Genomic DNA, 15,992 nt, shown 5'->3' with positions numbered 1-15,992 from the left:
GGGATGAGTGTGTGGATGTGTGATAGTGATTGAAGAGCCATGCCTTACTTCATCTCATTTCAGGCCATTTCTTTCTAACATTTTCTTGCAAGTGTTGTTGACATGTGTCGATAGCACAATCAAGTTTGTCTCCATGGCACAGATTCATGTTGAACTAATCACCTGAAGTGAACGAAAACTGTAAACCTGTCCTTCACATTTCACCTAACCTGACAAACTATTTTTGGTATTCGAGAATTGTTCCTGGATTGAACCTTGGTTTCAACATCACAATGAGAGACCTACACCTCATCACCATTTATGATCCTCTTAAACATCATGTCATTCTCGTTTGCGAGATTCAAAAGCGCTTCACAGATTATGAGGTTAACGTCTTCCTGGTCTTGACTCGAACTGTGGGATGAAGTTGGCAGCAACATGATGCATTCCAAGATGCTGTGTTAAGGTTTCATGAAATGATCCAACAGAAATGTTAGTCTGACAGTCATTCTTCGATTGGGATGCGCAATTTCGTTCAGGCTCCTGACATCAGCATCACTGGTACATGTTGTGAAGGGTATCCTGAATGAGGGTCCTTTGTAAAATGAGTCCGGCCACATTTAAACTATGTTAACTATTCGTAAAACTGAATATAGCTTAAGCACTGACCACCATCTGGTTCGTGCATCAGTTGTGTCTCTGTAAAGGTTTTCTTGATTTTCATTCAAAATTTAATGCAGGATCATAGATTTTCTGACTCTGCCATCTTGAAATTCGCAAACTGTGTGACATATTCTATTCAATACAGCACTGAACAATAACAGACATAAAACAATGAAAATTCTGGCACACCCACATTAAACACAAGCATGTGCAGGGATGCCAACTGCATTTCGCTCCAAGACGCCATTGGCGCGAAATTACGAATGTTATGGAATTGTTTGAACAGACCTTGTATATGACAGCTCCACCTCTTTCCATAATGTGTCTATTTACATATGCTGAAACCTTACACCCACCTACATTTATCTTCTCCACATCTTTGGTGATATCGTGTTTGCACAGCCATAATACATCTATTCCACTCTGTTTCTAAATCTTCTAAACGAAAAAGCTCATCTGATTCAATGTTTTAATCCCGACATTCTGATGCGATGGTCTAACATTATTTTTCACTGTACTTTCATGAGAATGTGTAGTGCCCACCTGTCTGACATTCTCATTAAGCTTAATTTCATTCAGTGTCGAATCATTGGACAATGATCTTAGCCTAAAAAAAGAGGTACTTCCCTGAGTTTCAGTACTCCGCTTAAAAATTTTGCTATCATCACTACCAATTTACCCTTTTCTTTCCTACTGAGATGCAGGCCACACCTTGTGAAGTCCCATCTGCTAATAGTATCAATACGAACTAAAGGCATACCTGACAAAGTAGCTGCCCAAAGTAGCTGATCTAACTCCATATTGACCTTCGTGACAAAACTGTTCAGTTGGGGCAAACCTAACCCCATGAAAGCAGGAACCAAGCCCACGTTTGTAAGATTGGGTGCAGATGATATTTTTAGCAGGTTGTACTCAATATTGTAGACCTGACCCATGTCAATACTGGTTCCAGTTCCACCCATTATCACATCGTCTTGCTTTGTGAAACCCTTGCACAATGATCCTACATTCTCAGTCACTAGGCTAAGACATGCACTGGGCTAGCAGAAACTTGTCGCCTGTAACTTCTGAAAGAAAACAAGATTGCTTCCTTGCATAAAGTTCGTGCTTCTCTACATCAGGGAGCAACAATTGTGGTTCAGAGGGTTATGCCAGTTTTCAAAGCCTTCATCTTCCCCCCAGTTTTTGAATGTCAACAAGCACCCTTTGGCCTATTTTTTGGCTTGGTCCATGTCTCTAAGCTCATACTTTTGCCACAGTGTCATTTCCACCATAGGTGCCTTCGGAATAGCATAATAAGCAATGGGTACCGGACAGACAAGGTCATATGGTAAAGCTCACTATCCAACATTCACTTGTGCACCCTGAAAGAAGCATATGTTTGCTAAGAGAGCAGTGATTTTCATAGATTAGTATGGCAATTTTTATTTCTGAGTTAAGATGACTTCGTTCCAAAACACACATAGCCAGCACATAGTGTTATACTAGGTAAACGGATTTCTTTATGACCTTAAAGACTAAGCGACAAGAGAGGAAATCTTATAGCTCTGCAGACTTCAGCATAGGTATCTGGTGTTTGACCACTGAACTTTACTGAGAATATTTGCAGAAGTGCAGTCGATGGAAACCTGTGTCGAGGAAAAGAATTTCGAAGATGTGTAGAAAGATGTTCGTCGTCGTCGTCGTTGTTGTTGTGGTCTTCAGTCCTGAGACTGGTTTGATGCAGCTCTCCATGCTAATCTATGCTATGCAAGCTTCTTCATCCCCCAGTACGTACTGCAGCCCACATCCTTCTGAATCTGCGTAGTGTATTCATCTCTTGGTCTCCCTCTACGATTTTTACCCTCCACTCTGCCCTCCAATACTAAATTGGTGATGTGCCACCAACTCCTCTTCTCCCCAATTCTATTCAGTACCTCCTCATTAGTTATGTGATCTACCCATCTAATCTTCAACATTCTTCTGTAGCACCACATTTCGAAATCTTCTATTCTCTTCTTGTCCAAACTATTTATCGTCCATGTTTCACTTCCATACATGGCTACACTCCATACAAATACTTTCAGAAACGACTTCCTGACACTTAAATCAATATTCGGTGTTAACAAATTTCTCTACTTCGAGGATCATCAGTTAGTTTGCTCCCCAAATAGCAAAACTCCTTTATTACTTTAAGTGTCTAATTTCCTAATCTAATTCCCTCAGCATCACCCAACTTAATTCGACTACATTCCATTACCCTCGTTTTGCTTTTGTTGATGTTAATCTTATATCCTCCTTTAAAAGACACTGCCCATTCCGTTCAACTGCTCTTCCATGTCCTTTGCTCTCTGTGACAGAATTACAATGTCATTGGCGAGCCTTAAAGTTTTTATTTCTTCGCCATGGATTTTAATACCTACTCCGAATTTTTCTTTTGTTGGTTTTACTGCTTACTAAATAAACAGATTGAACATCATCAGGGAGAGGCTACAACCCTGTCTCACTCCCTTCCCAACCACTGCTTCCTTTTCATGTCCCTCGACTCTTATAACTGCCATCTGGTTTCTGTACAAATTGTAAATAGCCTTTCGCTCCCTGTATTTTACCCCTGCCACCTTCAGAAATTGAAAGAGAGTATTCCAGTCAACATTGTCAAAAGCTTTCTCGAAGTCTACAAATGCTAGAAACGTAGGTTTGCCTTTTCTTAATCTAGTTTCTAAACTACGTCATAGGGTCAGTATTGCCTCACGTGTTCCCATATTTCTACAGAATCCAAACTGATCTTCCCAGACGTCGGCTTCTATCAGTTTTTCCATTCATCTGTAAAGAATTCGCGTTAGTATTTTGCAGCTGTGACTTATTAGACTGATAGTTTGGTAATTTTCACATCTGTCAACGCCTGCTTTCTTTGGGATTGGAATTATTATATTCTTCTTGCAGTCTGAGGGTATTTCGCCAGTCTCATACATTTTGCTCACCAGATGGTAGAGTTTTGTCAGGACTGGCTCTCCCAAGGCCATCAGTAGTTCTAATGGAATGTGTACTCCCGGGGCCTTGTTTCGACTCAGGTCTTTCAGTGCTCTGTCAAACTCTTCATGCAGTATCGTTTCTCCCATTTCATCTTCATCTACATCCTCTTCCATTTCTATAACACTGCCCTCAAGTACATCGCCGTTGTATAGACCTTCTATATACTCCTTCCACCTTTCTGCTTTCCCTTCTTTGCTTAGAACTGGATTTCCATCTGAGCTCTTGATATTCATACAAGTGGTTCTCTTTTCTCCAAAGGTATCTTTAATTTTCCTGTAGGCACCATCTATCTTACCGCTTGTGAGATAAGCCTCTACATCCTTACATTTGTCCTCTATCCATGCCTGCTTAGCCATTTTGCACTTCCTGTCGATCTCATTTTTGAGACGTTTGTATTCCTTTTTGCCTGCTTCATTTACTGCATTTTTGTATTTCCTCCTTTCGTCAATTAAATTATTTCTTCTGTCACCCAAGGATTTCTACTAGCCCTCATCTTTTTACCTACTTGATCGTCTGCTGCCTTCACTACTTCATCTCTCAAAGCTACCCATTCTTCTACTGTATTTCTTTCCCCCATTCTTTTCAATTGTTCCCTTATGCTCTCCCTGAAACTCTGTACAACCTCTGGTTTAGTCAGTTTATCCAGGTCCCATCTCCTTGGATTCCCACCTTTTGGCAGTTTCTTCAGTTTTAATCTGCAGTTCATAACCAATAGATTGTGGTCAGAGTCCACATCTGCCCCTGGAAATGTCTTACAATTTAAAACCTGGTTCCTAAATCTGTCTTGCCATTATGTAATCTATCTGATACCTTCTCGTATCTCCATGATTCTTCCATATATACAACCTTCTTTTATGGTTCTTGAACCAATTGTTAGCTATGATTAAGTTGTGCTCTGTGCAAAATTCTACCAGGCGGCTTCCTCTTTCATTTCTTAGCCCCAATCCATATTCGCCTACTACGTTTCCTTCTCTTCCTTTTCCTACTATCGAATTCCAATCACCCATGACTATTAAATTTTCGTCTCCCTTCACTATCTGAATAATTTCTTTTATTTCATCATACATTTCTTCAATTTCTTCTTCATCTGCAGAGCTAGTAGGCATATAGACTTGTACTACTGTCGTAGGTGTGGGCTTCGTGCCTATTGTGGCCACAACAATGCGTTTGCTGTGCTGTTTGTACTATATTGAAATTTCTTGACCATGGCGACTATCCTACAAGGAAAAATGTAGATGATGTAGTAAATTGTAAGATAGCTTTCACATGGTGTCACCAATCAAGAGGAAGAATCCTGAAACCTTTGGGATACACATACAACAAATGGAATGACGAAAGATGCACCCCAATAGAGGATCTGATAGTGTAGTAAATATTACTTCTCTGAGATAAATTCACAGCCTCAGGAAAGGAAATAATCGTTTCTGTATTATTTATTTTGGTCAGATGTGGCTCAATCAAAATAATGCACTAAACATATGACAGAGTTCAAAAAGCAATAACAGAATGAAAGTACTGTATGGCAAAGGAAACATGCTTACTGCCATGCAGGATGATCTAAATATGGCTTTATCAAAAGCTATGATTTACATGCCCCAAACCAATGATTATTATGAAGAACTTAGCAGTGGCGTATTTCAACCCTTGTGTTTACCTTTATTGAGTCTATTCAATGAGGACTGTCTGATTGTCATCGACAATGCCAGTTACAATTCCACAATAAAGGAGAAATTTCCTAGTTAAAGAACAGAGAAGGAGGAAATTCCACATGAGCTTGAAGAGAAAAGTAAATTTAATGCTGCTATACTAAGGTGGAGTTTGTCAGGTGTCATTGCCATCTTTATAATCGATATGAACTTCACAGCTTAGCAACAGAAATTGAACACACGATTGTGAGACTGCCCTATTAGTGCAGAAAAGGTGGACAGGGTATCATTGAGCGGAAGGGAAGGGGAATGAAGAGGCAAGGGGAGTGGAGGGGGAAGAAAAGCAGAGGAGAAAGGGAGTGGAATGGAGGGGCAAGAGGGAGGGGACTGTGTGAGTAGAGGGGAGGGGGCAAGTAGAGGTCATAGAGGGGACTCCGTACGTTAAAATTAAAGACAGTCTGAATAATTTAGAAACAAAAAAAAATTGTGTAGAGCGACATATAGAAACAAGTGCCTGTGAGCTTAAATTAAATGATTGTAGCTGTGTATAGGTCCCCATTGGGAAATTTCCAGCGATTTCTGAAGTACTTGGATTCTTTATTATGCCATCTGGCAGTCAGAGAGAATCACATTATTGTTTGTGGGGTTTTCAATGTAGATATTCTGAAATAATCTGACAGAAAGAAAGACTTTGAAGTATGACTTCTTTCAATGTGACATTGGTTATTGATTTTGCTGCATAGGTAGTACAGGAAAGCAGAACTCAGAGAAATTCATATTTAAGTGGAAGAATGCAGAAGGTTGAAATTAACAGTAGAGATAGTGTGCAACTGTAACTGGGGAAGTATCAAGAATGGTGTTCCATGGTGTTCAGTTTTGTTCCCCATTTTTTCTTAATATGTATTAACGACTTCACACTCTATATTCATGAAGATGCAAAGCTAGTTATTTTTCTGATTATACTGTAATCACACCCAAGAAACAAGAATTAGCTGAGGAAATTGTGAATCGTTTTTCAGGAAATTATGAAGTTGTCTGCAGATGGTCTCACAATAAATTTTGAGAAAACACAATAAATACTGTTCTGTGCATTAAATAGCATAATACCATATCTTAAATATAGATTTTGATCACAAATCTGTTGCTAAGCAGAATATTCGAAATTTCTGGGTGTGTGCATTGATGAGAAATAAATTTGAAGGAGCAGATCGATGAGCTGATGAAACATTTCAGTTCAGCAACTTAAGCTATTAGGGTTATTGCAAATTTTGGTGACAAACATATCAATAAATTAACCTACAACGCCTATTTTCATTCACTGCTCTCATATAGCATCAAGTTTTGGGGAAACTCATCATTAAGAGAAAAAGTACTCATTGCACAAAAGCAGATTAGTAGTAGGAGAGCACCCAAGATAACCTTGTAGACACTTATTTAAGAAACTTGGGATATTCGCAGTACTTTCACAATACGTATGTTCACTTACTAAATTAGTTATTAATGACGAATCACAGTTCAAAGATAATAGCAAAGTGCACTGGGCTAAATCTGACTTGGGCACAGGAAGAGATGAATTATGCTGCCACAAAAATCTTTGATTGTCTACCAGATAACCAACCAGCATCTAAGAACAAATCAAAATAATTTATGAATGATGATGTTGTCTCCTCAGAAGATGAGTCTTTAAATATGAAATACTTATTGTAAAAAAATTGCATTGTGTTAAGAAACCTAATGTTAAACTGACAAATTCCACACTACAAAATGTCATATTCATGATCTGTGGATCAGGTGTTAATGTAACGCAATGTAGTGTAATATCATGAAACCAGGCAAGGACTGTACATTACTCTATAGTTACTATAATTTGTATCTTACCAGCTGTAAGCATAATCATGTTGAAAGGTGGATCAGCATATGGTTTATCTGGGTGACAGACTGCAAGAAACCGAGTGACTTCCTATGATCGCTGGAATGCACTAACCACTTGTACGCCACTGCAACATTTGGGCAGTGCGTATTTTATTTTCTAGGTCATTGCCGCTCCCATCATTAAAAAAATTTTTAAAAAGATTTTCAAGTTTTAACTACTGTTTTCACCAGATGGCAGTATATTGGATGTGAGTGGTAGGCAGTGGCTACAGGGCAATGTTCAGCATTGCCATGTTATAAATGGCGTATTTGAGTACTTTCTTGTTTCATTCAAAAAACTGGCTATTTAAAAGTTTAATTGACACGTCAGAATTGGGGATCAAATAGTTTATATGAGCTCATAATACATTATTTTTTGTACAGATTGCCTGAGGATGCACCAATAACTGGTGCAAAACCAGTCACAGATTTAATAAAAATCATTCATACAGTCAGGGCGGAATTTTCTTTGAAAAATTGTCGAAGTTTGGCTGTGGTTGACCACTTTACAAACCAGTCTGATAAATTAAGTCTGGAATGGTCTTATTAGTTGCGTTTAGAGGACTCTAAAGTTGATAGTCAGCACTTACCATCTGTAGATCGTGAAAGCTTCAGTCTTCTGAGTAATATCTAAAAGGGTTCACTAGACCTCTGTGCTGTGTAACTTGCCTTATCTGACAGCAGGTGTATAAGAAATGTACCTACATGGGTACCAGACATGCAAATATTTTTTGAAGACTGAGTTCAGAAATCAGTGGGATAGAGTATTATGCATTAACCTGCCAACTTGGAAATTTGGATGTAAGACCATTTCATTGTTTCCTTTTTAAACTACAATTTGCAATTCATCATTGACACAATGTGTAACACCATAAGCAGTTAATACTAGTAACCAATAAAGTGAGTACCCGCAAACATTTCGATCAATCGCAAAGTAAATATATTTGATTAGACATTCAGACTAAATGATTCTAAAGTCTATGTACATTAATGATGTATACTGTCCAGTAAACAAAGATCAGGAAAAGGTGAAAGCTTCAATCGGTGGTCCCTTAAATTTTCTCTTGACCACAAATTGTTTCCATAAAAGAATGAGAGAGTCAAGGAGGGAGTGATACTGTGGGGAAGGATGTTGAACATTAACAGTGATTTCACCTTCCTATGCATTATAACAAAAGCAATAATCTCACTTTCAACTTGGGCAGAAAGCCACACCAACATCTGTAATTGAATTACTCCGTCAAAATACAGGTAACAGTGAGGGACATGGAGCCCATAGCCCAGTGCCCAGTCTGTAACTTAGCAAACATACAAGGTGACAGTTATTGAACTATATGAAAAATATCATAAATTAGTTGCAAACTACAGCGTTCACACACTTTATTCAAAATGTAAACTTCTCTACAGATATTCGGATTTAGGTTATGACATGTTTGATATGGCTGCCATCATTGGCGATGAAGTGGCACAGCCAAATAGCAAGATTCTGCAAGACCCACTGAAGTATGGGAACATCAGTGTCGTCGATGACCACCTGAATATATGTTTTCAGCTCAGAAATGGTTTTGGGGTTACTGCTGTACACCTTCTGTTTAATATATCCATGCAAAAAGGACTCAAGTCTGTTCAGTTCCAGACAAGGGATTTTTCAGATTTCCAGCAATTTTTATTTTATTTTTCAGTAAAATTTTTGTAATTTTGATTCCTAAGAACTTGATATACTAATTAAAAATTGTACTGTAGCCCGCCACTGCAGAATAATACTGCAGCAATAAAACAAAGACGGGGGAATATCACCAAAATAATTCTCTTGTTACAAGGAAAATAGGCCATTCACCACAACAACAACAACAACCTGTGCCACACAAGCACCTGCTGACAACAGTGTTAAAGATTCTGCAATACTTTGTAACAACGAACTGCTTTCAATAAGTCTCATTCCTGGGCTCATTTTAATGAGTGACGTCGTAATTGCTTACATTTACAACTGGACAGAGGAAATATTGCGAATGTTTGTTTCAGAAGCGTTAATTTCAAAGTAAATTTCATTTTATGCAAGATGTTATGTTTGAGAACGTGTGATGAATTTACTAAATCATTAGATTCCCATTCAAAACTTAACGCTCCTGTCCAGCCATATAGATAAATTATGGTCCCAGAAGACCGTGACATAAATCTAAATTTTGACTGCACATTTGCATTTCCACATATCTTGAAAAGGTAATACACAAAAGATAACAAAGTTTCGAGTTTAGTCTTTCATATTTATTTTAGTTCTTTCACTGATTACAGGTTACGCAATAATGTGACACAAAGTATAGTTGCCTTTCAAAAACAAGTGTGAAGTAAGTTCTTGAGAGATCTATGTAAAAAATCAGTGCTCTGCAGAACACGTAAGGAATGAAGTGTCCGTGCTCGTCAGAAATATTAAGCTGCTGCAATTGACGCTGGTGCTCTTGTAACCATACCCTCGGAAAAACAGCAAAAATTTTTCGAAAGTCAATATTATATATGAAAACTTTGCTTTTATTGTGGGTGTACTGATGTATATTAGTTTAAACCATTAACCTTTCCTATTTGTGCGTTTGCACAGCCTAACATTCATGTTGTTACTGGCTGACATCATCACGTTTCCTACGCTCTGAATATCTGCTGCCATTGGCTGGCGAGATCATGTGACACGAGCTAGGCTTGGTCGACAAAACCACGTCACAATCTTTGTTTCAGTGCTTTGGATTCTACCATGATGTAATTGGTGGAATTCGTGTTCATACTTTTGTGATACGAAATTATCTAGTGCATATGTTTCCACACATCAAAGAATTTTCAAAAATTCTTCGATTTTTGCTAGGTTGAGATTCCTACACTGCCAGGAAGATCTATACAGGTTTATAAATCCATAACCATTCACGGGATTCATAAGATTTACAGCTCCTAGGGAAATGATACCATCTTTTAACATGGAAAAATGTGCTTCCAACCAGTAAAAAGGTTTCACTCTAGAAAGGGCGTTTCTAATTGCGAAATAGGGGAATATTTTTGTCTTGTCCAGGTATACACCGTCGTTATGGTTTCAGCCTTCCATATGAAATGAAGTGGCTATTGAGAAGAAACGCCATGCACTGATGGTACAGTTGTTTTATCAGAACAGTAGCACTACGTTGCAGGAATATCATTGAAAGAAATGGCTGTGAACTGTGTGAATATATGTGTTGAAGAATATGATCAAGAAATTTGAAGAAATACGTGAATTGAGTGCTGCAGCAGATTCCAATATCAGTTGGTGAAGTTGCTTTTAGCTACAGCCGACCATGCAGCAGATGCCTCTAGAGTTGTCACAGGATATCCCCCCCCCCTCTCTCTCTCTCTCTCTCTCTCTCTCTCTCTCTCTCTCCTCTCCCTCTCCCTCTCCCTCTCCCTCCCTCCCTCCCTCCCTCCCTCCCTCCCTCCCTCCCTCCCTCCCTCCCTCCCTCCCTCCCTCCCTCCCTCCCTCCCTCCCTCCCTCTCCCCCCCTCCCTCTCCCCCCCTCCCTCTCACCCTCCCTCTCCCCCCTCCCTCTCCCCCTCCCTCTCGCCCTCTCTCCCCCCTCTCTCGCCCCCTCTCCCCCCCCTCTCTCGCCCCCTCTCTCTCCCCCTCTCTCGCCCCCTCTCTCTCCCCCTCTCTCGCCCCCTCTCTCTCCCCCCTCTCTCGCCCCCTCTCTCTCCCCCCTCTCTCGCCCCCTCTCTCTCCCCCCTCTCTCGCCCCCTCTCTCTCCCCCCTCTCCCCCCCTCTCTCCCCCCTCCCCCCTCCCTCTCCCCCCTCCCCCCTCTCCCCCCTCCCCCCTCTCTCCCCCCTCTCCCCCCCTCTCTCCACCCTCTCCCCCCTCTCTCCCCCTCTCCCCCCTCTCTCCCCCTCTCCCCCCTCTCTCCCCCCTCTCCCCCTCTCTCTCTCTCCCCTCTCCCCCTCTCTCTCTCCCCTCTCCCCCTCTCCCCCCCTCTCTCCCCCCTCTCCCCCTCTCTCTCCCCCCTCTCTCTCCCCCCTCTCTCCCCCCTCTCTCTCCCCCCTCTCTCCCCCTCTCTCTCCCCCCTCTCCCCCCTCTCTCCCCCCTCTCCCCCCTCTCTCCCCTCTCTCCCCCCCTCTCCCCCCTCTCTCCCCCCTCTCCCCCCTCTCCCCCCTCTCCCCCCTCTCCCCCCTCTCCCCCCTCTCTCCCCCCCTCTCCCCCCTCTCTCCCCCCCTCCCCCCTCTCTCCACCCCTCTCTCCCCCTTCTCCCCCCCTCTCTCCCCCTTCTCCCCCCCCTCTCTCCCCCTTCTCCCCCTCTCTCTCCCCCTTCTCCCCCTCTCTCTCCCCCTTCTCCCCCTCTCTCTCCCCCTTCTCCCCCTCTCTCTCTCCCCTCTCCCCCTCTCTCTCTCCCCTCCCCCTCTCTCTCTCCCCTCTCCCCCTCTCTCTCTCCCCTCTCCCCCTCTCTCTCCCCTCTCCCCCTCTCTCTCCCCTCTCCCCCTCTCTCTCTCCCCTCTCCCCCTCTCTCTCTCCCCTCTCCCCCTCTCTCTCTCCCCTCTCCCCCTCTCTCTCCCCTCTCCCCCTCTCTCTCCCCTCTCCCCCCTCTCTCTCCCCTCTCCCCCTCTCTCTCCCCTCTCCCCCTCTCTCTCCCCTCTCCCCCTCTCTCTCCCCCTCTCCCCCTCTCTCCCCCTTCTCCCCCTCTCTCTCCCCCTTCTCCCCCTCTCTCTCCCCCTCTCTCCCCTCTCTCTCCCCCCTCTCCCCCTCTCTCTCCCCCCTCTCCCCCTCTCTCTCCCCCCTCTCCCCCTCTCTCTCCCCTCTCCCCCTCTCTCTCCCCCTCTCCCCCTCTCTCTCCCCTCTCCCCCTCTCTCTCCCCTCTCCCCCTCTCTCTCCCCTCTCCCCCTCTCTCTCCCCTCTCCCCCTCTCTCTCCCCTCTCCCCCTCTCTCTCCCCTCTCCCCCTCTCTCTCCCCTCTCCCCCTCTCTCTCCCCTCTCCCCCTCTCTCTCCCCTCTCCCCCTCTCCCCCTCTCCCCCTCTCCGTCTCCCTACCCCCTCTCTCTCCCCCTCCCCCCCCCTCTCTCTCTCTCTCTCTCTCTCTCTCTCTCTCTCTCCCCCCCCTCCCCCTCTCCCCCTCCCCCTCCCCCACTTCTGCTTCTGCCTCTGACTGTCTACCACTGCCCCACCACCTGGTCAACAGTTCAAAAGATTTTGTGGCACATTTTACACTAGTATCTCACTGTGCTGCTAAAGAAGCCCCAAGATAGGCTTCGAGTGACTTTGACCTTCATTTTTGGCATGCGAGGAAATGAGTAACCTTTGGATGGACAAAGCATATTTTGCTTTGCATGGGGCTGTGAATGCACAGAACTGTCACATATGGGTTTGTCCTCCCAAATATTGTGCCAGAACATCCACTGCACTCAGCTTATGTGAATGTGGTGTGGTTTCACAAGCCCCTACATTCTGTCAGCGTTTCTTGGAGACAATGACACATAATGGACCCCTTCGGTGTACAGTGACATCTGAACTTGATAAGGACCTTGTTATGCAATGTGATTCCTGCATTTCAGTGTCTTCACCATTATTTTGATGTGAGATACACTAGATATGCTGTAGGCAACTGTTAACCATGTCATGTCATGGATACATCATTTTGCAGAGTCGGTAGACCATTTTGAACACGTAACACCTGATAATATCCTCATAAACGCACCAGAACCACCATTATCATTTCCTATTTTCCTGCACTGGTAACTCATTCTGGATGCTTATAGCAACATATTTTCACCTGGTAGTAGAAAGTGGAAAATTACTTTTCAGCATACTCCGTGAGGACACCAGTTAATGAACTTGCTACAATGTTTTTGCATCCTGCAAAGTATAGAGCCCATATTGCAGCGTCCCGAACACTGTCAGTTTAATTACAACCACTTAGAATGCCTCGGATCAACTTCTTCTTATGAAGGCAGTGTGGTTGTGTGTGATGTCCTTAGGTTACTTGGATTTAAGTAGTTCTAAGTCCAGGGGACTGATTACCTCAGATGTTAAGTCCCATAGTGCTTAGAGCCATTTGAACCATTTTAATAATTACACATAAGATCTGCAGTGGCTCAAATTGATCATTATTGAGTTTCGTCTGGTTATTTTCGTTTTAAACCACGTTTACTTCATCATTTCTTTCCTTCTGGTGAATATTGTAATTTTAAATTAGTTACTGAATATGTAATTTCTTATACACTTTTATGACTCGTGGCCTATAGTACTTGATTTATGGACACTCAAATATTGTTTCTTTGTTGTTTGTATATCATTATTTAACATTCTTGTCCTTACTCTTCAGATTGACTCAGAGTACTGGTGGGAGCTGTGGCATATTATGTGAGGAAACTTATCACCATGGGCTAGTCCAGGATAAGTTGAAGATGTCAACACACGAGTTGGGTCCCAATACAGAAGATGTGATTATCGATAAGGAGTGGTCAGTTGCTACCCAATATGACTGTAGTACAAGGGAAAAGGAATTTCATGTATATAGCTGTAATTTCTGCCGACAAAGCTTTCCTTCCAAATACCGACTCATAATGCATGTGTTTGTGCACATTGATGGTATGCAACCACCTTTGTATGTTTGTAAGTGGTGTGGTGAGGTATTTCACAGTAATGTTCGTTTGAAAAACCATTTGAGAATGAGTGAGAATTCTGTCTTACCTGCTGGCAACCATGAACAATATGGCTCTAGTGATCATCATCAAAGCAGTATCTTCTTGGATAGTGAGCCAGAAGTTTCTGTTACAGAACACAATGAGCAGTCTTCATGTAAGGAAACTTCGAAAGCTTCAAAGAAGTCCTCTAATGACAGGCGATACACACATATGAGAAATGAGATGGAGAAATCAAATGATTATGGAGCTGCTTCTACAGCTGTTAATGTCACTGCCCAGGCTGATCTACTTACTGCAAACAGAACCCACAAATGTGATATTTGTCGCAAATTGTTTACTAGGTCATGTGATCTCAAGAGGCATGCACTGATACACACCGGGAAAAGACCTCACAAATGTGATATTTGTGGCAAATCGTTTGCCCAGTCATGTCATCTTAAGACTCATTTATTGATTCACACTGGAGAGAAACCTCACAAATGTGAAATCTGTGGGAAATCTTTTACTATGTTAGGTGATCTCAAGAAACACACATTAATTCACACTGGGAAGAAACCTCACAAATGCCAGATTTGTGGGAAATGTTTTACTATGTTAGGCGATCTAAAGAAACACACATTCTTCCACACTGGAGAGAAACCTCACAAATGTGAGGTTTGTGGGAAATCTTTTGCTATGTCAGGTGATCTCAAGAAACACACATTAATTCACACTGGAAAGAAAGCGCACAAATGTGACATCTGTGGGAAATCTTTTGCTATGTCGGGCAGTCTCAAGGCACACGGTTTCATTCACACTGGACAGAAACCTAACAAATGTGTTATTTGTGGGAAATCTTTTGCTATGTCAGGCAATCTCAAGAAACATACATTAATTCACACTGGAAAGAGACCTCACAAATGTGAGATTTGTGGGAAATCTTTTGCTATGTCAGGCACTCTCAATAGGCATGTATTAATTCACACTGGAAGAAAACCTCATAAATGTGTAATCTGTGACAGAAGCTTCACTCAGTTGAGTACTCTCAAGACACATGCATTACTCCACTTCAGAAAGAAACTACAAGTAGGTGTTAGTTTAAGCAAATAGGTATCCCTGGTTGGTGCTCTCAAGGCCTGTAAAATAATGGATGTAGCAGGGAGACAATAAGTTGTAATGGCTGTGAAATAACAGTAGAATGGGGTAGAATTGTGAAAAAATGTGTAATTATGTATACTTTAGAGTGGTAGCAGATAAAACGACAATATAAAAATCCATATCTGCAGCTTGAAATCTCAAGAAATAGTATTGCTAAATGTGCCTCAAACGTGAATCAAACATGTTTCTGTTATTAACACTATTTTTTCCTACCGATCTTGAGACAAGAGGGTTCTGAATTGTGATAAATCCTTACTTTTGTCAGTAATCATAAGTAGCATGCAATATTTAGTATAAGGCCAAGGAAATATCATGACTTTCTGATTATTACCCCTAACATAGTCATCATGTATTACTTGCAACTCTGCATTTTAGGAACAATGTCAGCAATTGGGTACCCATATATTCATGGCAGTTCCTTCACTCAGGCTAATAAACTCAACACTGGAGAAACATGATTATGGCAATTATTTTACTCAGGTATGTTTTCTCAAGAGATTTGCCCTGTGTGTCATTAAGTGTGTACATTTGTTTTGTTAGTACTAATCCTGCATTAGTAAATGTAACAACAAATATAACAACCTGCTCAATAGCATGATTGTCCACGTTTGGAACACAATGCGTAGACAGTTCTACATGATAGGGACTTGACAAGTTGTTTACATGTTTCTAGAAGTATGTTGCACCAGATGTTTTATTAAATATTGTTTCATGTACTTAATTGGTACTGATTGTTAAATCCTACCTCATTGGTTTGGTCCTTAACTAAGTGGAACATAACGCTCTCCCATTTTGCAAAATAAGAAAAATGACAAAATTCAATGTAAACAAACTAATACATATTAGCATCCAATCTCCTAATGCTTAGTCGTTAACGAGAGTCGTGACTGAATTGTGCCAGTGTCCAAAATCTACTTAAGTATAAAATTACACAACAGCTGCTGCTCATGCACCACTGGTTTCGGTGATCTCAATGATTCACAATATCCTTGATTACATATGAGAGAAA

General features: G+C 41.9%; 1 protein-coding gene across 1 annotated transcript in view; it reads left to right on the top strand.

The window, feature by feature from the left end:
* Positions 1-15,699, top strand: part of LOC124553209 (zinc finger protein 708-like) — a 123,518-nt gene extending 107,819 nt beyond the window's left edge. Inside the window, exon 6 of the mRNA XM_047127102.1 lies at positions 13,525-15,699. Within this exon, the coding sequence (XP_046983058.1) occupies positions 13,525-14,935 (1,411 nt within the window). The 3' untranslated portion in view covers positions 14,936-15,699. The remainder of the gene's footprint in view (positions 1-13,524) is intronic.
* The last annotated feature ends 293 nt before the right edge of the window (positions 15,700-15,992 follow it).

This window comes from Schistocerca americana, chromosome 11, assembly GCF_021461395.2.
Source record: "Schistocerca americana isolate TAMUIC-IGC-003095 chromosome 11, iqSchAmer2.1, whole genome shotgun sequence".
Lineage (NCBI taxonomy): Eukaryota > Metazoa > Arthropoda > Insecta > Orthoptera > Acrididae > Schistocerca > Schistocerca americana.
The sequence above is the reverse complement of the archived record's forward strand: the minus strand, read 5'-3'. Positions and strand labels throughout refer to the sequence as shown.